The 22,265-nt window shown below is 42.9% G+C and overlaps 2 protein-coding genes across 2 annotated transcripts in view; both read left to right on the top strand.

Annotated features, from left to right (window-relative positions):
• The first annotated feature begins 4,740 nt into the window (after positions 1 to 4,740).
• Positions 4,741 to 21,464, top strand: LOC141341202 (protein mono-ADP-ribosyltransferase PARP4-like). Its single transcript, XM_073846351.1, has 38 exons — positions 4,741 to 4,839; positions 5,160 to 5,298; positions 5,923 to 6,118; positions 6,339 to 6,453; positions 6,593 to 6,671; positions 6,820 to 6,890; position 7,053; positions 11,347 to 11,373; positions 11,500 to 11,658; positions 11,754 to 11,891; positions 11,997 to 12,155; positions 12,497 to 12,648; positions 12,746 to 12,877; positions 13,106 to 13,204; positions 13,324 to 13,507; positions 13,926 to 14,070; positions 14,398 to 14,540; positions 14,803 to 14,934; positions 15,015 to 15,101; positions 15,189 to 15,353; positions 15,437 to 15,480; positions 15,753 to 15,831; positions 15,912 to 16,049; positions 16,126 to 16,333; positions 16,440 to 16,510; positions 16,590 to 16,777; positions 16,851 to 16,950; positions 17,063 to 17,233; positions 17,319 to 17,399; positions 17,487 to 17,567; positions 17,662 to 17,757; positions 18,672 to 18,809; positions 18,925 to 19,741; positions 19,868 to 20,092; positions 20,186 to 20,259; positions 20,348 to 20,450; positions 20,751 to 20,883; positions 20,965 to 21,464. Exons 2-38 carry the CDS (start codon positions 5,173 to 5,175, stop codon positions 21,164 to 21,166), a joined length of 5,259 nt encoding a protein of 1,752 aa, XP_073702452.1. The 5' UTR covers positions 4,741 to 4,839; positions 5,160 to 5,172; the 3' UTR covers positions 21,167 to 21,464.
• A 69-nt stretch (positions 21,465 to 21,533) lies between these two features.
• The window catches only part of LOC141340836 (protein mono-ADP-ribosyltransferase PARP4-like), a 9,606-nt gene continuing 8,874 nt past the window's right edge, over positions 21,534 to 22,265 (top strand). Inside the window, exon 1 of the mRNA XM_073845923.1 lies at positions 21,534 to 21,562. Coding sequence (XP_073702024.1) covers positions 21,534 to 21,562 — 29 coding nt within the window. The remainder of the gene's footprint in view (positions 21,563 to 22,265) is intronic.

The following is a 22,265-nucleotide window of genomic DNA, read 5'->3' as shown; positions in this document are numbered from 1 at the left end:
TAAATATTTATTTATTTGTGAAAAATACTTTGTCATACACAGGTCCTTCTCAAAAAATTAGCATATTGTGATAAAGTTCATTATTTTCTGTAATGTACTGATAAACATTAGACTTTCATATATTTTAGATTCATTACACACAACTGAAGTAGTTCAAGCCTTTTAATGTTTTAATATTGATGATTTTGACATACAGCTCATGAAACCCAAAATTCCTATCTCAAAAAATTAGCATATCATGAAAAGGTTCTCTAAGCGAGCTATTAACCTAATCATCTGAATCAACTAATTAACTCTAAACACCTGTAAAAGATTTCTGAGGCTTTTAAAAACTCCCAGACTGGTTCATTACTCAAAACCGCAATCATGGGTAAGACTGCCGACCTGACTGCTGTCCAGAAGGCCATCATTGACACCCTCAAGCAAGAGGGTAAGACACAGAAAGAAATTTCTGAACGAATAGGCTGTTCCCAGAGTGCTGTATCAAGGCACCTCAGTGGGAAGTCTGTGGGAAGGAAAAAGTGTGTCAGAAAACGCTGCACAACGAGAAGAGGTGACCGGACCCTGAGGAAGATTGTGGAGAAGGACAGATTCCAGACCTTGGGGGACCTGCGGAAGCAGTGGACTGAGTCTGGACTAGAAACATCCAGAGCCTCCGTGTACAGGCGTGTGCAGGAAATGGGCTACAGGTGCCGCATTCCCCAGGTCAATCCACTTTTGAACCAGAAACAGCGGCAGAAGCGCCTGACCTGGGCTACAGAGAAGCAGCACTGGACTGTTGCTCAGTGGTCCAAAGTACTTTTTTCGGATGAAAGCAAATTTTGCATGTCATTCGGAAATCAAGGTGCCAGAGTCTGGAGGAAGACTGGGGAGAGGGAAATGCCAAAATGCCTGAAGTCCAGTGTCAAGTACCCACAGTCAGTGATGGTCTGGGGTGCCATGTCAGCTGCTGGTGTTGGTCCACTGTGTTTTATCAAGGGCAGGGTCAATGCAGCTAGCTATCAGGAGATTTTTGAGAACTTCATGCTTCCATCTGCTGAAAAGCTTTATGGAGATGATTTCATTTTTTTAGCACGACCTGGCACCTGCTCACAGTGCCAAAACCACTGGTAAATTGCCTCCATGCCACGCCGCATTGAAGCAGTCATTTCTGCAAAAGGATTCCCGACCAAGTATTGAGTGTATAACTGAACATAATTATTTGAAGGTTGACTTCGGTTTTTTTTTTTTTTTTTTTTTTTTTGTATTAAAAACACGTTTCTTTTATTGGTCGGATGAAATATGCTAATTTTTTGAGATAGGAATTTTGGGTTTCATGAGCTGTATGCCAAAATCATCAATATTAAAACAATAAAAGGCTTGAACTACTTCAGTTGTGTAGTAATGAATCTAAAATATATGAAAGTCTAATGTTTATCAGTACATTACAGAAAATAATCAACTTTATCCCAATATGCTAATTTTTTGTGAAGGACCTGTAAAGTACAATTATGTTTATTTTATAAAAAATTTTCATACATTTTCAAATTTCTTAACCAAAGTATATTATAGACTTTTCATTAAGACCCTAAATAATCATATGAACTTGTGTAAAATGGGCATCCGATGACCCCTTTAACTTTAATCTACAACTCATACCAGTTTTTCACAGGACTTACCTGTACTTTACCTGTACATGACTTACCAAGTTTTACCTGTACTTTGCAGCTTTTAACATTAGGCTTTTCACCTATAGTAGAGAAGTACGCATATTTGAACGGGACACTGAAAGGGACCTCAAGAGCTCAGCCTGTGACAGGGACCCTTAGGGAGCTTCAGCCATGACAGGGGAGATCTCAGGCGGCACTGGCTGTCATAGGGACCTCAGGGAGCGTTGGCTAAGACAGGGACCTCAGGGAGGCAATGGCCTTGACAGCAACTTAAGTGAGCCTTAGAAAGTGATGGCCATCACAGGTATCTCAAAATCAACGGCCAAGTCAGGTACCAGAAGCCTCTAATATGAGTATATGACTAATGGCCTTATATTGAGAAAGCTGTAGGTCAATGCTTGCCAAATTTTTCCTGCAGACCCCCCGCACCTGCACATTACAGGTTCTTGTCATATAATTGGAATATCTTCAAAAACTCAATTTATTTCACTAATTCTATTCAAGAAATGACACTAGTATAATGTATACATTCATTCCACACAGACTGATATATTTCAAGTGTTTATTTCTTTTAATTTTGATGATTATAACTGACAACTAATGAAAACCCCAAATTCAGTATCTGAGAAAATTGGAATATTACTTTAAGACCAATACAAAGAAAGGATTTTTAGAAATCTTGGCCAACTGAAAAGTATGATCATGTACAGCACTCAATATTTAGTTGGGGCTCCTTTTGCCCGAATTACTGCAGCAATGCGGCATGGCATGGAGTCGATCAGTCTGTGGCACTGCTCAGGTGTTATGAGAGCCCAGGTTGCTCTGATAGTGGCCTTCAGCTCTTCTGCATTGTTGGGTCTGGCATATCGCATCTTCCTCTTCACAATACCCCATAGATTTTCTGTGTGTTTTATGTGGATTCTGTGCCTCTCCTCTCTTCCTCCAGACTCTGGGACCCTGATTTCCAAAGTAAATGCAAAATTTACTTTCATCAGAAAACATAACTTTGGACCACTCAACAGCAGTCCAGTCCTTTTTGTCTTTAGTCCAGGGGAGACGCTTCTGACGGCTGTCTGTTGTTCAAGAGTGGCTTGACACAAGGAATGTGACGGCTGAAACCCATGTCTTTCATACGTCTGTGCGTAGTGGTTCTTGAAGCTTCTTTGTGAATCTCTCCCAGATTAATGTGCTTGGACACCGAGCTCTGTAAACAGCCAGCCTTTTTTGCAATGACCTTTTGTGTCTTGCCCTCCTTGTGCAAAGTGTCAGTGGTCATCTTTTGGACAACTGTCAAATCAGCAGTCTTCCCCATGATTGTGTGGCCTACAGAACTAAACTGAGAGACCATTAAAGGCCTTTGCAGGTGTTTTGAGTTAATTACTGTAGCTGATTAAGGTGTGGCACCAGGTGTCTTCAATATTGAATCTTTTCACAATATTTAAATTTTCTGAGATACTGAATTGGGGTTTTCATTAGTTGTTGTCAGGGGCGTCGTAGTTGGGGGAAAAGGGGGACTAAATTACCAGGGCCCCAAGTGTGGGGAGGGCCCCCGAGGCCCCCGAGGCCCCCCCCCCGGAACGTAGTACAGCGGGGGCCCCTTAGCTGAGTCAGTGCACAGGGCCCAGAACGACGCAGCGACGCCCCTGGTTGTTGTCAGTTATAATCATCAAAATTAAAAGAAATAAACACCTGAAATATATCAGTCTGTGTGGAATGCATGTATACATTATACAAGTTTCACTTCTTGAATAAAATTAGTGAAATAAATCAACTTTTTGAAGATATTCTAATTATATGACCAGCACCTGTATGTGAATCTCTGTTCACACAGTTAGAAAAGATTTATATTTTGAAGAAATGTTGTCCTTTTTAACTGGTTATTCATCAAAGAATCCTAAAAAAAGAATCACAGGTTCCAAAAAATATTTAGCAGCACAAGTGTTTCCAACATTGATAATTCTAATAATAAATCAGCATATTAGAATGATTTCTGAGGGATCATGTGACACTTAAGACTGATGAAACAGCTGATGAAAATTCAGCTTTGCATCACAAATTATATTTTACAGTATATTAAAATAAAAACCATTATTTTATATTGTAATAAAATTTTGCAATATTACAGTTTTTTCTGTTTTTTAATCAAATAAATGCAGCATTAATGAGTAAAAGACACTTACTGATCTTACTGATCTCAAACTTTTGAGCAGTAGTGTATGGTGCGATTTGCAGGGGGTATGGGGGGGATTCTGCCTCTGCTGAATTATGTTTATCCACGGTGGGGATAAAACGTCCCGCGAAGCCGCTCCTACGTCCCGATCTAAATCAAATTATTCGTGATACGCGCTTTAAAGTCGTCTGATCAATGATTCGCCATAAGCACTTGAAGTTGAACGTTCTGAATCAAATGATTTAGCCTATTTTATCAGTCAAAAAAATGTCACAAGCAGTAATATCAAACTATCTATAACAAGATCCCAATCAAACGTGGTGTGTGTGTGTGTGTGTGTGTGTGTGTGTGTGTGTGTGTGTGTGTGTACCTGGTATTCATCACGTTATGGGGACCAATGTCCCCACAAGGATAGGAATACCAGTAAATTTTGACCTTGTGGGGACATTTCTGAGGTCCCCATGAGGAAATAGGCTTATAAATCATACACAATGAGTTTTTTTGAGGAAGTAAAAGTATGCACAATCTCCTGTGAGGGCTAGGTTTAGGTGTAGGGAAGGTGTAGGGTGATAGAAAATACGGTTTGTACAGTATAAAAACCATTACGCCTATGGAATGTCCCCATAAAACATGTAAACCAGTGTGTGTGTGTGTGTGTGTGTGTGTGTGTGTGTGTGTGTGTGTGTGTGTGTGTGTGTGTGTGTGTGTCTGTCTGTCTGGTCACCCAAATTAATCAGTAATTAATTATTCAACTAGACCACTACGAACTTTTGTTTCTTTTCTCAAAGTCTCTCCATGTGTTTTCCCCCACGTAAATCTACGGTAAATCTTGGTAAAAGATGTAAGGATTTCGGCCACTGGATGGAGCCCGTCTAATATCTGGGAGGAACGGAGGCGTGTCTTTACTGTATGTTTGAGTCAGGAAGCACGTACTGGAATTTACATTGCAGTTTATTTACTTATTTATTATCAGTATTTTCTCACATCTAAACTTGTCACTCGACTCTGACTTTGTCCGCGGTAAGACGCTTTTCTGTCTGCTAATGACATTCATGACAACACTAGCAAGAGAGACACTGCGCCAGGATTTGGATTATTGCCTGACTGTTTCATTACTTGCTATCAAGAGAAAGATTGTAACTTGAGAAATGTAATATGTTATGCGAGTGTGCCAATATAAGTATTGTCCATAAAGTCTGATTTATTTAATAAATAGTCAATGTGTTGATACACAAATAAGAAACAAGCTATTATTTTTATAGTATTTGTGTGATTGATATATTTACTGTAGGTTTAATTGCAGTTTTTCTTTGTTTTTTCGCTTTTCTCTACTTCTTCAGACACGCTGGCATCATGACAGTGTTTGACAACTGTACTGTGGTGTTAGATGTGAAGAATCTGCCTTTTAAAGAGAAGAATAAACTGAGATTAGCTCTTCTGGAGAATGGAGGAAACATCTCATATGTCATCAACAAAGAGGTTACTGTTTATTTTTTGTTTTACTCTTACCCACTGTCTTAATTTTTTGTGTGTTATTAAAACAGAGCAGCTACACTGAGACATTTTTTAAACATAGAGAAAGCATTTTGTTATCCATAATCTAATTCAAACATAACCATTCAATATATATAATAAAATATATATTAAAAATAATAATAATAGGTGTGCCCGATTCATATGGCTCTCATCAGATTTCAACCTTTTGGTTGAGTTTCCTGGCTCAACTACACATTGAGTCTTAAAATCAGCCTTTTCATCTCACTGATTTGTAGATTGTTTCCCCTCTGTATTTTGTTTTTTTGTATTTCCCATTCTTTTCCTATAATAAGAATACAAGTGTGACATTTGTTATACAACCATTTAACCCTTTCAAATCATATCCATATTTGTGGTTAAAATGAACTAGCTAATGTTAGGCTCATTTGATTGTTCATACAACAGTTTATTAATTAAATAATTTATTAATTTGATTGTTTGTACAACAATAAGATGGTAACTGCACCTTATGCTTTATAATGCTTAAAATAAGTCAAAAGTGTTCAGTGGTCCTACTAAGTTACTAAAAGAGCTGCAGTGTATCTGACCTGTGTTTATCTTCTCCAGTGCTCTTTTGTAGTCACTAGCAGTGTGAATGATCTGAGCAGTAACCGGCAGCACAGCATCCAGAAGCTCCAGATCCCAGTGGTCGGGACGCAGTATGTGTGGAGCTGTCTGGACCAAGGACATCTCCTGCCTTTGACAGAGCATAATTTGACCACACAGTTGCCAAATACCGGCTCTGAATTCCCCCCTCATTCGGGTAGGAGTTTCATGTACCTTATTTAGAAGTTCTCTTCTTTTTTTTTGTTAGAACAGATGTTTGTCTCAAGTGATACTGTAATTAAGGTTTACTTACATCATGTTTGTGCTTTTTGTTGAGAAACATATTTGACATTATATTTGAGTTATAGTAGTATTAAGTGAGATTAAACCATGTATTTCTGTGGCATGGTCGACATGATGTTGTTTTCACCATAAAGAGATAAAAGTGTCGACACAGATACTAGGAAAAGAGACGTTTAAAGGTCACTCTGAACTCTCAAAGACTGAGGCTGAGATACTTGAGAAGGGTGGGTCCCCTCCAGGCAGGTTCAGGTGTGTTCTTGTTTATTTATCAGAGTCAGTTCTTTAGTTCATACAAAGGTTTTTTTTGTTCTTAATCAGTTTCTACAGCACTTATCCTGTTTAGATGTGTTTGTTTACTTGACAGTATCTTTTCATTTACCCAACACAGAGTTTACACAGAAGGTGACTATGACCTGCCTAAATTTCCTTCATATTTTCAAGTGGCCAAGTATTCAATTTTTGAGAGGGTGAGTGAGTTCCTTCATCATCCACAATACAATTATTAGTGAATAAGGGTGGAAAATAAGAAATAAAAAAGTACACATTCTTAAATGTATTTGTGTTGCCTTCAGCACTGCCTGAACATGTCTGCAAGTGCTTGATTGTGTGTTTCAGGTCAAACCCAAGACTTTGTCTGTTTTGGAGCTGCAGAGTGCCAAAGGACGAGGAGGCCAGCAGTATCGTGTGTTGTTGTCACGCCAGGCCAGCAGAGGGAGCCCTTACCCCCACTGACTGTTGCTGCTCCCTCTGCTGCCTCTATGGTTACTTCCTGTTTATCAGACATAAAAGCCAGCTCATCACACACACACATCGCGAAGTATTGTTTTGCTCCAGCGGACTCTACCAAGCGTTTTCCTTTGCTCTCAGGTTTCCTAGTCTCCTTGTTGTTCCCTAGCCATAGTTCTGTTTTTGTTTTCCCAGTCTTAGTCTTAGTTTTCTAGTTTCTTGTTTTCATTTCATTGTTTCATTTGGACTGCCCACCTGGATTTTGACCCACGCTTGTTTATTGGATTACGCTATTGGATTGTCTTCGCTGTTCATGTTTGCTGGTGTTTTCGACCCTGTCTGTCTGACTACGATCTGCTTAATAAAGCCTTGCATTTGGATCCTCACTCTTGGTCGTCCCGTTTGTGACAGAATACTTCGCCACACCCGGATCCAGCGGCTTTACTCACCACCAGCATCACAACATGGACCCAGTCGACCAACTTCTGCTCCTCAGACAAGGAGATCTCCCCATCAAGGAATATGTTCAACGTTTCAGTGAGTTGTTGCATAAAGTATCATTTTTTGATGAGGTATACTTTAAGGACTTATTCCGTATGGGGCTGAATGAACCAACAAGATCAATGTTGCCTGGGGGGAAATCCTTATGCTCACTGAAGGATTATATGAACTATGCACTGTCGTTATGCGGCTCTCCATGTACTGTGGGTATTCTAGTTGAGCCCCAGCACAAGATGTCTGCTAGCTTCAAGCCACAGCACAAGATGTCTGCTAGCTTCGAGCCACAGCACAAGATGTCTGCTAGCTTCGAGCCACAGCACAGGACGTCTGCTAGCTTCGAGCCACAGCACAAGATGTCTACTAGCCCAGAGCCAAAGCACAAGATGTCTGCTAGTTCAAAGCCTGTTCATAAGATGTCTGCCTTTCAGGAGCCCCTTCACAAGATGGCTACCTTCCCTAAACCTGTTCACAAAATGGCCGCCTTTCCCGAATCAGCTTTCGGAATGACCATCCTTCCTGAGTCCGCATTCAAGATGGTCACCCGATTGGACCCAGCTCACAAGAAATCTACCACGTCTGACTTCTCTCACAAGATGGCTGCCACCCCAAGGCCCGATCACAAGATGGCCGCCATCCCCAAGCCTGTTCACAAGATGGCTGCCACCCCCAAGCCAGTTCACAAGATGGCCGCCGTCCCAAAGCCTGCTTCCAAGATGGCTGTCCTTCCCGAGTCAGCTCATAAGATGGCCGCCTTTCCTGAGACTGCACCCAAGATGGCCGCCCTTCCTGATCCTGTTCGCAAAATGGCCGCTCTTCCAGACCCTGCTCACAAGATGGCCGCCGTTCCAAAGCACGTTCATAAGATGGCTTCCGTTCCTGAGTTCCCGGTCAGAATGGCCACCACGCCAGAGCCTGCTGCAAAGATGGCCGCCACGCCAGAGCCTGCTGCTAAGATGGTCGCCACGCCAGAGCCTGCTGCTAAGATGGCCGCCACGCCTGAGCCTGCTGCAAAGATGGCCGCCACGCCAGAGCCTGCTGCAAAGATGGCCGCCACGCCAGAGCCTGCTGCAAAGAGGGCCGCCACGCCAGAGCCTGCACCCAAGATGACCGCCACGCCCGTGCTGGCACACAAAATGGCCGCCATACCTGAGGCTGTTATTAACAGGGTGGCTACAGCGTCAGACTCTCACCCTTCCAGGACGTATCAGAGACTAATGTCTAGCTTGGAGGACCCACCACTGCTGTCAGCTCGTTCGGCTGGTCCCTTACTGTCAGCCGAGCCAACGTCTGCTCACCCCACATCAGCCAAGCCAGCGTCTGCTAGCGCCACGTCAACCAAGCCAGCGTCTGCTCACGCCACGTCAACCAAGCCATCGCCTGTGAACGTCATATCTGCTTCTCTCGAACCTGCACCAGCTGCCGTTCCTACCAAGTCAAGTCAAGTTACAGCTGCTGTCCCTGCCGAGTCAAGTCACGTCACAGTCACTGTCCCTGCCAGGACAAGTCAAGATACAGCTGCTGTTCCTGTCAGGCCAAGTCAAGCAGCTGTTCCCTCCGAGCCAAGCCAAGCCACAGCTGTCCCTCTCACGCCAAATCAAGTCACTGCTGCTCTTGTCATGACGAGTCAGGTCATAGCTACTTCTTCACTGCCAAGTCACATCTCCCCTGAGCATCCAGAGCCTTCACTCCCAAGCCATGCAGAGCCAACGCTCCCAAGCCATGCAGAGCCAACGCTCCCAAGCCATGCAGAGCCAACGCTCCCAAGCCATGCAGAGCCAACGCTCCCAAGCCATGCAGAGCCAACGCTCCCAAGCCATGCAGAGCCAACGCTGCCAAGCCATGCAGAACCAACGCTCCCAAGTCACACAGAGCCAACGCTCCCAAGCCCCACGCCCAATGACCCGGAGGGCATTCCTCTGCCAACTGTGTTACCTGTTATGGCTATCGCCATTTTGAGTGTGTGGGCTGCACACTGCGCCCCAGTTGCCTCTTCGGCCCATGAGTCTGCCCACAAGTTTGTTCTGGAGACCTCATCTACAGGCATGTCCGCTGCGCCTATACCTCTTTCGGAGGTGGCGTACATAGCGGAACTTCACGCTCTGCCCGCTCCGCCAAGGCTTCACGCCCTGCCCGCTCCGCCAAGGCTTCACGCCCTGCCCGCTCCGCCAAGGCTTCACGCTCTGCCCGCTCCGCCAAGGCTTCACGCTCTGCCCGCTCCGCCAAGGCTTCACGCTCTGCCCGCTCCGCCAAGGCTTCACGCTCTGCCCGCTCCGCCAAGGCTTCACGCTCTGCCCGCTCAGCCAAGGCTTCACGCTCTGCCCGCATCGCCTGTGCTCCCTGCTCTGCCAGCACCGCCAGTGCTCCCTGCTCTGCCAGCACCGCCAGGGTTCCCTGCTATATCTGCTCCGCCAGGACTCCTTGCTCTACCTGCTCCGCCAAGGTTCCTTGCTCTGCCTGTTCCGCCAAGACTCCTTGCTCTGTCTGCTCCGCCAAGGTCCCTTGCGCTGTCTGCTCCGCCAAAATTCCCTGCCCTGCCTGCTCCGCCTAGGTTCCCTGTCATCTCTGTCTTGGCGTCTGGGGCCGTTCCAGAAGTCTCTGTCTGCCCAGGAACTGCCACGAAAGTCGTTCCTGAAGTTCTCGTCTGCCTGGTCACGGCTATGGAGGCCACGTTCTCCCATGAACTCTCTACTTCTCTCCTTGCTCTGTCTGCCTCCTCTATCTCTGTTCTCCCCAGGTCCCAGTCCATAATGCGGCCTCCTGTTCCGCCCTGGAGGGCTTCTACGCCTCCTGTTCCGCCCTGGAGGGCCCCTGCGCCTCCTGTTCTGCCCTGGAGGGCTCCTGCGCCTCCTGTTCCGCCCTGGAGGGCTCCTGCGCCTCCTGATTCGCCCTGGAGGGCTCCTGCGCCTCCTGCTCCGCCCTGGAGGGCTCCTGCGCCTCCTGTTCTGCCCTGGAGGGCTCCTGCGCCTCCTGTTCCGCCCTGGAGGGCTCCTGCGCCTCCTGATTCGCCCTGGAGGGCTCCTGTGCCTCCTGCTCCGCCCTGGAGGGCTCCTGCGCCTTCTGCTCCGCCCTGGAGGGTTCCTGCGCCTCCTGCTCCGCCCTGGAGGGCTCCTGCGCCTCCTGCTCTGCCCTGGAGGGCCGCTCCGCCTCCTGCTCCGCCCTGGAGGGTTCCTAAACCCCTTGCTCCGCCTTCGGCTCCGCCCTGGAGGGCTTCTACGCTTCCTGCTCTGCCCCGGAGGGTCGCTAAGCCTCCTGCTCCGCCCTGGAGGGCTCCTAAGACTCTTGCTCCACCTCAAAGGACTGCTCTGCCTCCAGCCCTGCCCTGGAGGGCTCCTGAATCTCCTGCCCTGCTCTGGAGGGCCTTTGCCCAACCTGTTCTGCCTCAGTCTCCTGGCCCCCCCACCGCTCCCCTGGACTGTTTCCTCCTGTTGTTTTTTGGAGCGTCTGGAAGCCGCTCCTTGGGGGGGGGCTATGTCACGCCAGGCCAGCAGAGGGAGCCCTTACCCCCACTGACTGTTGCTGCTCCCTCTGCTGCCTCTATGGTTACTTCCTGTTTATCAGACATAAAAGCCAGCTCATCACACACACACATCGCGAAGTATTGTTTTGCTCCAGCGGACTCTACCAAGCGTTTTCCTTTGCTCTCAGGTTTCCTAGTCTCCTTGTTGTTCCCTAGCCATAGTTCTGTTTTTGTTTTCCCAGTCTTAGTCTTAGTTTTCTAGTTTCTTGTTTTCATTTCATTGTTTCATTTGGACTGCCCACCTGGATTTTGACCCACGCTTGTTTATTGGATTACGCTATTGGATTGTCTTCGCTGTTCATGTTTGCTGGTGTTTTCGACCCTGTCTGTCTGACTACGATCTGCTTAATAAAGCCTTGCATTTGGATCCTCACTCTTGGTCGTCCCGTTTGTGACAGTTGTGTTCAGTCTTGCGTGAAGCTGAGGTTTGATCATCCTGAATGTTGTTTATAAATTCTCCTTGTTATCACTGGAATCATAGATGCTGATGGAGGTGCTGATTTTTGTCTTGTGGTGATGGTGATGGTTATGGTCTTTCTCTCTCACTATAGACCGCAGTGGTTCAGGACAAGCTTGTGTTCTGTGTGACGTCTGAAGATGCTGTGGAGGCATATCTGCAGCTGATGAAGGAGATGGAAACAAAGGGATTCACAAAAACAGACACACTTCCACCTGAGGTTGAGCGCTTGGCATCCTACTGCCTGCAGCAGGTTAGATACAACACAGATCTGTTTTTATTTATTTGATGAATTTATAACTTGTGTCTAATGGGTGTGAAGTAATTGCTTACTTTTTTGATTGGCAGCTGCTGTTGGAGGAGAAGCTGAACTGCAGCACATTATCACAGAAAGTTGGTGTCTTTGTGGAGCTGGTTTGGACTGAAGCTCTCGGTTCGCTTAATAACATCCTGACAGTCCCTGTCTCCAGCATCAGCCTCAATGATGTGAGAATGAGCTTAGATAATCACACACAGCTCAGTAAAGAAGCTGCCAGGTATTTGCTGTGTTTAACGGTTCCCGGTGTGTTTATGGACTCTGTGTTGTTGCAGGTGAGCAGGGTGGAGGGATTGTTACTGCAGGCACAAAAGACTGAGAAAGAGGATGAAGTCAAAGCCCTGCTGGAGGAGGTCAACACTCTTCTACCCCTCAGAATGATCGACCCTCCTTCCAAACACAAGCTTGTGTCCCAGAAACTAGACCTCTGTCAGGTAACACAGATATCAATTATAGTATAAAATTGTTATCATAGTTTAGAACCATAAAGACTTTGGTGTTTTAACATTATTTTCTTGACAATTAAGTTATTTTTCTTCATTTTTTCATTACTGGACAGTTTTACTTTTAGTTTTTTTTTTTAAATTCACATTATTTCTAAAAATGATTATCAGTTATATAGATAGATCATTACAAAATAACATATTTTTAAAATTGTAATACAATTAAGTAAAAAAATACTGAATAAAATTCCTTCACATTTGAGGATTTTGGTAGATTCTTTAGTTTTTATTTTTAAACAGATCTGAAATTTTTACTCTTTTTTCATCTTCAGCTGATCAGAGATATTGTAAATGTCAGTGAGGCCACTCTGGGAAGCCCGTCGCCTTCGTCTCTGGGAAAGTATCGAGCTCTGAGGTGCAGCATTGAGGTTGTTTCACCACAAAACCCTGAGTTTCATGTTGTCTCTCAACTGCTTCAGGACAGGTAAACGTGATTGTGCTGGTTGTGGTCTGAAGTTCAAACATTAATATATTTCAGAACATGTCTTAAAATAAATATGTTAATCTTGTATGCACTACAGGCCTGTTCAGATTCAGCAGATACTGCGTGTCAGCAGAGGGATGGAGCTTCAGTTGTTTATGGAGGATTTAGGCAACATTAAACCCCTCCTCCACTCCACTAGTCCCAGCAGTTTTGTTGGAATACTGTCACGGTGAGAGATATTAATGTATTATTAATTTACATACTAACTTAAATAAATATTAACAATCAAGAAAATGAGAAATACAAAAATACCATATAGACCAATCCTAAAATACAAAACAAAAAATCATAATATCTGACTATACATTGATTGAAGTTACTTTTTGTAATGTCTGTTCAGTAATTTAATCAGCATATCATTTAATAAAAAAATGTACATTTTATACCTTCTTTATAGAGGTTTGCTGCTGCCCAGGGTTGGAGTCGAACAGCATGGAATTGAGAGGACGGATATCGGGAATCTTGGAGGAGGAATCTACTTCAGTGACTCTCTGAAGTCAGTGACTTTAGTATTACGTAGTCATCTCTTAATGTGACCGATTTATAAATAATATGATTCCACTATCATTTCATTTGGAGATTTTGGCCAGTCATTATGTTTCTTTGCTGTCGAAGGACTAGTGTGAAATACTCCAAGCCCAGTGTAACTGACGGCTCTCGGCTGCTGTTGGTGTGTGAAGTGGCGTTGGGTCGGTGTAAGGACCTGCTGAAGAAAGACACCACTTTGACTTGTGCACCTGACGGCTACCACAGTGTTCATGGAGTCCAACGCTCTCCCAACAGACTCTCTGAATTTGAGGTGCTTTTCTTAGTTATTTTCTATGTACTTGCACTAGCAATCAAAAGTTTTTGAACAGTAAGATTTTCAGTGTTTTTGGAAAAAGTCTCTTTTGCTCTCTAAGCATGCATTTATTTTATACAGCAAAAGCAGTAATAATTGGGAAATATTTTTGCTATTTAACATAACTGCTTTCTATTGGAATATATTTTAAAATATACTTTATTTCAGTGATCAAATCTAAATTTTCAGCATTGTTACTCCAGTCTTCAGTGACCCTTTAGGCCTTCATTCTAATATGCTGATTTTAAAATCAAAGACTTTAAAAATAATTTGTTACTGTCCAGAATCATTTGACTGGTAGGGTAGATATTCTGCTTGTGTTTTTGGGATCTGATGTGACTCTTGCGCTTGTGTGTGTGTGCTTATATTTAAACAGGATGATGAGTTTGTCGTCTATAACACAGAGCAGATCAGACTGAAATATGTGGTGCAGTACAGTCTGGAGGGAGATGAAATACAAGACTTCCAACCTCATATTAACACTGAGCTCACACAGATCACTGACACAACGCCTGACATCTGTGAGTAAAGTTTGGTGAACAGGACGTGATGAGAGCTTTTATATGTGGAGTAATCTGTTTTAACTAGGACTGTCAATTGATTAAGTTTTTATTTAAATTAATTAATCACAATATATCACAATTTATTGATGTTTGCTTAAGAAAAGCAAACCATTTTAGAATTCACATAGCATTATTAAATAATTGTGTTAAATTAACTATCCCTTACAATAATGGTGGACTTTACATGGTGGAGAGACAAATCATTTCTCAGGGATATCTGATGCTCTGTTAAGCTGAAGGTGTTGTTAAATTCATCAGTGGTTTTGTGTGATTGTGTTTTATTAGTGTCCAGTGATGTAAGTGAGGATTTGGAGTCCACTAAGAATCCTCTGGAGGAGATGAACGCAGGTTTGCTGGACAGCAGTGGTCAGAAACTTCCTCTACAGGCTGTCAATGTGAGGTGCAAGCTGATGGACCTGCTGTGTCAGGTATGATACTACAACAGTGGACTGTGGAATTGAAAAGAAGTGTTGAGAAATGAGCATGATGAAGGATCCAAAACTAAAAGATCTAAACAATGAACAAAACCGCTATTCTAACTAAAACTAGAATAAATTTAAAAGGTAGTTAAGAACCAAACTGAAAGACCTTAAAATCCCACATTTAAACATGTAGACCAGAACACTAAAATATAATTTCATACCTTTTAATATGATATTGCAACCATAATTTTCTCTCCACTTCCACCAGGTCATAATTTTTCAGACCTACACAAACCAGAGTGCTGTTCCCATTGAAGCAAAGTATGTCTTTCCACTGGAGGAGACGGCAGCAGTGTGTGGATTTGAAGCCTTTATCAATGGAAAACACGTCATTGGAAAGGTACAAGTCATTCAGAATTTAAATGCTGTCTCTGCTCTTTAAACATATTTTCAGTTCTCAATGCCTTTTTTGTCCGGTAGGTAAAGGAAAAAGAGCAGGCTCGTAAGGAGTACAAGCAAGCCATAGAGAAAGGCCATGGAGCCTACCTGATGGACCAGGATGCACCTGTGAGTTACTGTAACTGATCTGGAGCTGATATATGTGTGATAATGTGTCAGAAGGTTTCTTTAAGGTCATGTGTTTATGTGTGGCAGGATGTATTTACTATCAGTGTGGGGAATCTTCCTCCTGGAGCCACAGTTTTGATCAAGGTGACGTTCATCACTGAGCTGGTGGTCAGATCAGGCTCTATAGTCTTCTCACTGTCTGGCAGCGTGGCACCATGGCAACAGAGTGACGCCCTTAATCAGACAACTCAGGTACGACCGTCTTTTGTCATTGAATTTAAAATCCTGTTTGGTCTGCTGATAGTGTTTTGACTGACAGTTGTGTTGCATTTCAGGCAACTATTAAAAAGATTGGTGTGACGGAGCTGCAGTCAGAGGGGTGAGAATCTCAAACGCTGGAGAATACACAAAGAAATTCACTAAAAAAGAACCTGCTGATAAGTAACGATATAGTTTTTTAAATCAATTATTTAATGTGGCAAACCACATGTTGTAACATCATTTAACACTTAACATTTAAGCTTTATATACAGTAGCACTAAGTAACTATCCACGGTTCAAAGTCGACCTACTTTAGACCGTGGATGGTTACTTAGTAAGGCACAGGGTTGTTGAAACACTCTTTCATTTGTTCCCTCTGTCTTTCTTCAGGGAGTTTTCTCTGTCTATGTCCATTGAAATGCCTTATGAGATCATCAACTTGAGCTCTTCACACCGCATCAAAACCAAGGTTACTTCACGTTTGCAGATTGTCTTACTAAAATACTTTAAAAAAAGAATATTAACAGTATTAGTGTTTTCCCCATTCAGAGGACAGACTGTAAGGCAGTGATCAGCACGTTACCTGGACAGACTCTGGGATCTGAAGGGTTACAGGTGTCCTTCAGTCTTTCTAATATCCACATGCCCAGGATGTGGGTCGAGAACCATCCAGATAAAGATAGTCAGGTAAAAAAAACAGTCCTGTCCGTCATGGTTATTTTTTTAAGCATATTGCACACTGATTTGCACCTGATTCCCGCAGGCCTGCATGCTGGTGTTTTATCCAGACTTTAAGTCAAGCGGGGTGTCCAGCTCTGTGGGTTCGTCCAGTGTGAGCGATGTGGTCATTCTTCTGGACTCCTCCAAGTCCATGCAGGGAGACACCATGCTGAACGCCCGCAGGATTGCCCTTCAATTCCTCAAATCTCTGGACCGCTCACTGAAGATCAACATCATCTCTTTCAGCACTGGTTAGTGCTCACTGAAATCTGATATTGTTTTATTGATCATCATGTGGACAGTTTCATTTCCCTATTATTCTTGTGATTTATAGTGAAAATGTGCGTGTTTTTACAGATTACAAGGAAGCTTTTCCTGCACCAGTGCCTTTAGATGAGGGATCAGAAGCAGCCAGAAAATTTATTATGGTGAGTAATGTTTACAAATGGTTAAAGATGGTTGTGATTCTCAATACCTATGCGTTCATTGCATTTCTCCTCTCTTCAGTCGTGTAGTGGCTCTGGTGGCGGCACTGATCTGTGGCGGCCTCTTCGGAGCCTGAGTCTGCTGCCCCCCTGCCGGGGCGTGAGGAACATCCTGCTGCTCTCTGATGGACATGTTCAGAACCAGCCTCTGACCCTACAGCTGGTCCAGGAAAACTCCTGCCACACGCGCCTCTTCACCTGCGGACTCAGGTCTGCTTTTAAACAAATCTCTTTATGTTTCTCTTTCACAAAAAATAAATTTCTAAAGTTTGTGTTTGTCTAGCTTGACAGCTAATCGTCATATGCTCAGAGCTTTGGCTCAGGCAGGTGGAGGAACATATGAATTTTTTGACACAAAGATCAAACACACTTGGACAGAGAAGGTGAATCATGCTCTTTATTGTATTGCTTTTTTAATAACCTATAACAAAATATTTTCTTTGTAATATCGGTCAGTCTGAGGCTTGAGTTGAGCAGATTTGTGGGTAATTTCAGGTGCGCGCTCAGGTTCAGCGTATGGAGTCTCCAGGCTGCAGATCAGTGGCAGTGAAGTGGCAGCAGTTTAATCCCACAGCGCCGCCTCCTGTTCAAGCCCCCTCACAGCTTCACGCTCTCTTCAGTGACTGTCACACTCTCGTATACGGCTTTGTGCCACACTGCACTCAGGTAGACTGTTATATTGGTTTACTAAAAATAAAGATGATTAAATATTATTCCTTGTTGTCATTATGAGTAATATTCACTCATTTAGGCCACACTGTTTGGTGATTTGAGTGGACAAGAGATCAAAACAATGGTTTCCACCACAGAGCTACAAAAGACAAAGGGAACTGTGAGTGAACATCTTAAATACTACATATAATCTGAAACCTCATCAATTATTTATCAGGTGTTTGAAGAGTTGTGTGTTTGTGTGTAGTTTCTTCACAAGTTAACAGCAAGAGCGATCATCAGAGACTATGAAGATGGCATTCTAGGCAGCAGTGAGGCAGAACACGAGGTACAATATTTGGCTGCATGATGATATTTTTTTATATAACCAGCAAATTTGCTAACAGAAGAATTTGAGTTGTCTTTTTTAATCTGTTTATCAGGGGAAGAAAGCAGAGCTGAAGTCCTACATCATTGAGCTCAGTAAAGAGTTCTCCATCTTGTCTCAGTTCACAAGCTTTGTCGCCATTGAAGAGAGGGTATGATTACTGCTATTTAAAGGATTGTGTGTTTAAGTCAGTGTTTTTCAACCTTTTTTGAGCCAAGGTACATTTTTAATTAAAAAAAAAATCACAAGGCACACCAACAATCGAAACTGTAGAAAAATGAAACTCAGTAGCCTATATTAACAATATACAGCCATTCTTATTGAAGTGTTTTGAACAGGAATCAAATAAACACAAAGAAAAAAGTATTTTATCTTTCATAACTTCTTTCAAATAAAATGTGCAATTAACAATATACAGTCATTCTTATCAAAGTGTCTTGAATAGGAATCAAATAAACACTTTCATATTTCTACCTACTCAGTGTGAAACCTGGGCCTGCTTGGATGAACACAGAGCTGATTACTTATTAGTTTCCAAAAAATGTTTTAGACCAATTAGGTGAAATTGAATAATTTTCCACGGCACACCTGACGATCTCTCACGGCACACTAGTGTACCACGGCACAGTGGTTGAAAAATACTGGTTTAAGTCACTAATGCCAAAGGTAATGAAAAATTGAACGTTAGTTTCAGAATTAATGGCAAATCTGTACTGGGTAGCTTATTGTTATCCTTACAAATACAGCATTTGCAGTTTAGGTAGTGGTTGACTGACTGACGCTGGCTCTTAATCGCTTATGTATATAATTAAACCTGTAAAAATAGTGTGTGGTAGCTAGGTAGCCATGCCGTTATAATAAATAGTTCACGCATAAATGAAGTATTCAATATTGATAATAAAGAAAAATTAAACATCTGTATACAAAGGGAATCACTTTTTTCACAAAAAGGCAAGAATCAAAGTAATTCTATGTATAACATGCCATGGATTTATTTCTGTGAATCGTTTTAAACTGAATGCCAATTAAGAATCCCAACTAATCGCCCTCATTTGCTCTTTGCAGGAGCAGAATGGGTTTGACACTGGAGTCACAGATGTTCCTAAAATCATATCAGAGGAGGATGTGGATATTTTGCCATATGTGGGCTGGACTGAAGAGAAGCTGATGACTGTGGATAGTATTGATGCTGAAGATGATGATGTATGAGTAACAACAAAAGGATGTATTACAGCTGTTATGTAATGTAGTAATAAGTTGACATCATTTAGTATTCAGATCCTCAGTATTCACAACAGTGCTTTTGATTTTTTTTCAGTATTCGAATGGATGTTACATAGGCTCCACATCTGAAGAACTCCTGGACAGTGCTCATGGAGCAGCCGATTTTTATGATGATGATTCAGAGGATGACTTTGAATCTATGAATTATTCTTTAAAACAAGCAGCTGCAGCTCTCCCTCCTCCTCCTAGCTTTAGCAGACCTATTTCCAGTGTCTGTCCCTATCAGAAAACCAAGTTTATTTGTGTAACCCCCTCTGTTCTTCCCATTGACCTTGATGCATTAATGAGTGCTCCCAGTCCTAAACCTATCTTTCTAAAGAAAGAATCAAAAGAACCTCTCATCATGGCTAAAAGGCTTTCTCGTCCTTCTCCTCCTCGTGCCTCCAAGGTTGCTGACTCTGATGCTCTTCATCCTCATCAAATTAGTAGTCTCCGTCATGAGAAACCTCTCTTCAAGCTTAGCTCTTCCCCTGCCACCCAGCTTTCTTCTGCCACAGAGTTCGCTAGCGAGCTTTATTCCTCAGCTCCTGCTGTCTGTGCAGATCCTCCTCGTCTCGCATCTCAGCAATTCATGTCCATGGCTCCCAGCCCCCCTCCCCCCCCTACTGTTTCTCGCAGGATGGGCGCATCTTTTTCCGGGAACGCCAGTGCCGATGCCCTCATTGTCTTTGATCAACCTGCAATGTCTGTACCGCCCTCTCTCCCTGGATCTGGTGGCTTTGGTGGTTTCCTCCGAAGAGTCACAAATGAGTCTTTGGGTTTTGGTTCCTCAGCACCTGAACTCTTTGGATCATCTCTACAAAAGCAACAACAGACACAACAGCGAATATCCACTCTGACTTCTGCAGCTGGTAGGTTGACTCACATTGATGAGGTTTCACCTGTGATCAATGTTGAGATGAAGTAAAAACAGCATTCTGTTTTTGGTCTCATTTTTATGTTATTGTCTCCTCTTTCTATCCTATCTCTGATTGAAGCTACACACAGCGCTGCTTCCTCCCCAGCTCCCGCTCTTCCTGCTCCCTCTGTTCTCTTTGGTCAATCTGCAGTTCCTGAGTTTGCTAATGGGATGTCAAATGCCATTGCATATGGTGACACTACAGGTGTATTGCAAAAGGCAGCTGAGCCTGAACAGTCTTCTGGTTTCCCAGTTTTTAGCTTTGGAGCATCTCAAGATCGTCAAAAACGGCCTTTGTTTTCTTGTAAGTTGAGGTTCTATATCTGATCAGTGTTCAGAATGGATTAATAACATTTGTCAAACATATGTCTCATTTTCTATTACGCTGGAACTAAAGGCGTTCGTAGGCGTACAGAGAAAATTCTGGAAAAAAAAGAGGCCTGGAATGAGCTGTTTGAACTTCAGCATGAGGTGTTTACACATGATTTAATGCACTAGATTATATACAGTATGTGAATGTGTGAAGGTATATCAGCATATACGATGTGTTTGGATACAGGATGGATACTGGGAGTGCACTGACAGGCTGAGCATCTTCCTCAACCTGGATGTAGACTTTTTTGCCAATGTCTTCCTTAAGGAGAAAGGCATACGTTCCTTTGGTAAGGCGATTTTTTACATCCCTGTTGCTGGTCTTGTCAATTTTGCAGCTTATTCTGCCCATTTAGACAGTTTGTTTATATGTACCATATAGGTGCCATATGTACCTTGTGAACACAACTGTTTCTAGACAGAAAAAAACATTGGTGTGCCTTTACTGTGTAATACCTGCCAATCAATAGAATGAGAATGTGCTTTCCATTTTCCAATATGCATCAGGCTAAATCTGAATATAGTTTAAAGTAGTCTAATCTTTAGTTTGTCAGTCAGAATCAGTGAATCAGTCACATGTTTTGTGTCAGGTGTGAAGGCTCATGCTGACATTTTGAAGCTGGTGGCGACTCTGCTGGTGCTGCAGCTGATCCGGGTGAAGAAGCTGGAAGTGGGACAGCTGCTCGAGTCTCTCCTCCGACTGAAAGAGTCCCAGGAGCCCAGGTACCAGCACAGGTCCTCCTGCGGTGTAGGGGTTTACTTTTGTATTTTTGGATCCATGACTTTTTGCTCTTGTCCATTCAGACCGATGTACTGGGAGGCAGTGAAGAGGGCCGTGGACTGGTCCTGCCGGACAGACAGACAGTATCCGTGTGTGTGCAGCAGGCTGGAGATCGGCTGGGATTGGGAATCATCAACACGTCAACTACTGGGCTGTGATTCTCCACACCCATATTCACCTCTCAAACCTGTTCTGGAGAGACGTATGAGTGTTTCAGTCATGTAGAAACTGGATTTGCTGCTCACTTGTTTAACATGAGCCTTATAAAGTGCCCTTAAAACTGCATTAAAATGTTTTTAATTTTTAGTAAACTAAGAATGTCTCACAGAATGTCTTCTGTTCTGTATAATCATACACAGTTAGTAATACAGTGTGAAACTGTCATTGTTACATTGTTTATTACAGTAATGATACAATCTGAAAACATCTCTGGATTCTTACTAAACCTTAAAAGATGGAAATAACAGTGGAGACTTGTGTATTGTGGAAGAATCACTCTTTATTAAAAAATATGTTTACATTGTTTATTTTCAATTGTTTGTTTTGTTGCTATAATATGATAATGTTTATAGTGCTGCGGTGAACCGGGACCATGGCTGTAGACCGTACTGCAGCGATGAGGCAGGCTTTGGATCACTGTGGTCATAAAAATAACTAGAGTCATTTGCAAGTGATTCAGACTATACTGATTAATGTGTATGTTTCTGAATCACTATAAAGAAGTATTAAGTCTGTATGTTATTTTGCTATACTGACATTAAGTTATTGTGATTAAGTAGTAGATTAAGGATTCATCGGACTGTTTTAAAATGGTAACTCCCAAGTTCAAGAGTTTTCTGGATCTACTTATTTGCTCAGGAATTTATCTACTGACTTCTTGCCATTACTTCATAGTACAATCGTTTAAAAAAATGTAGGAAGTAACCTTGGAAGGAACCAAGACTCAGCTGGGAGACCCATCCTCCTCTGGCCGGCACATAGAAATACTGCTTATTTGATTTATTATATTTATGGCTAAATGATAATTAACAATACAACCAACCAAATCTAAAATGGCCACCGACGCCTCTTGTACTTTACAACTCTTACCTTTAGTCTACATCTCTCACCTGGACTTTACAACTCTTACAGATCTGGCCATTTAAAATGCGCGCGGGAAGTAAAGTGGTCTCGCGTGACGCCGGTGTATTCCAAGGGAACACGGAAAATACAATGACATAGGAAAGACATGATCAGTAGGGGGCAGTCATGTAAAGCACTGAACTGAAGCGGCAGCAAACATCGCTCTAAGCCCGAATGACTCGTTTGTACGGTGACCTGGAGA

This window comes from Garra rufa, chromosome 8 (assembly GCF_049309525.1).
Source record: "Garra rufa chromosome 8, GarRuf1.0, whole genome shotgun sequence".
NCBI lineage: Eukaryota > Metazoa > Chordata > Actinopteri > Cypriniformes > Cyprinidae > Garra > Garra rufa.
The sequence above is the reverse complement of the archived record's forward strand: the minus strand, read 5'-3'. Positions and strand labels throughout refer to the sequence as shown.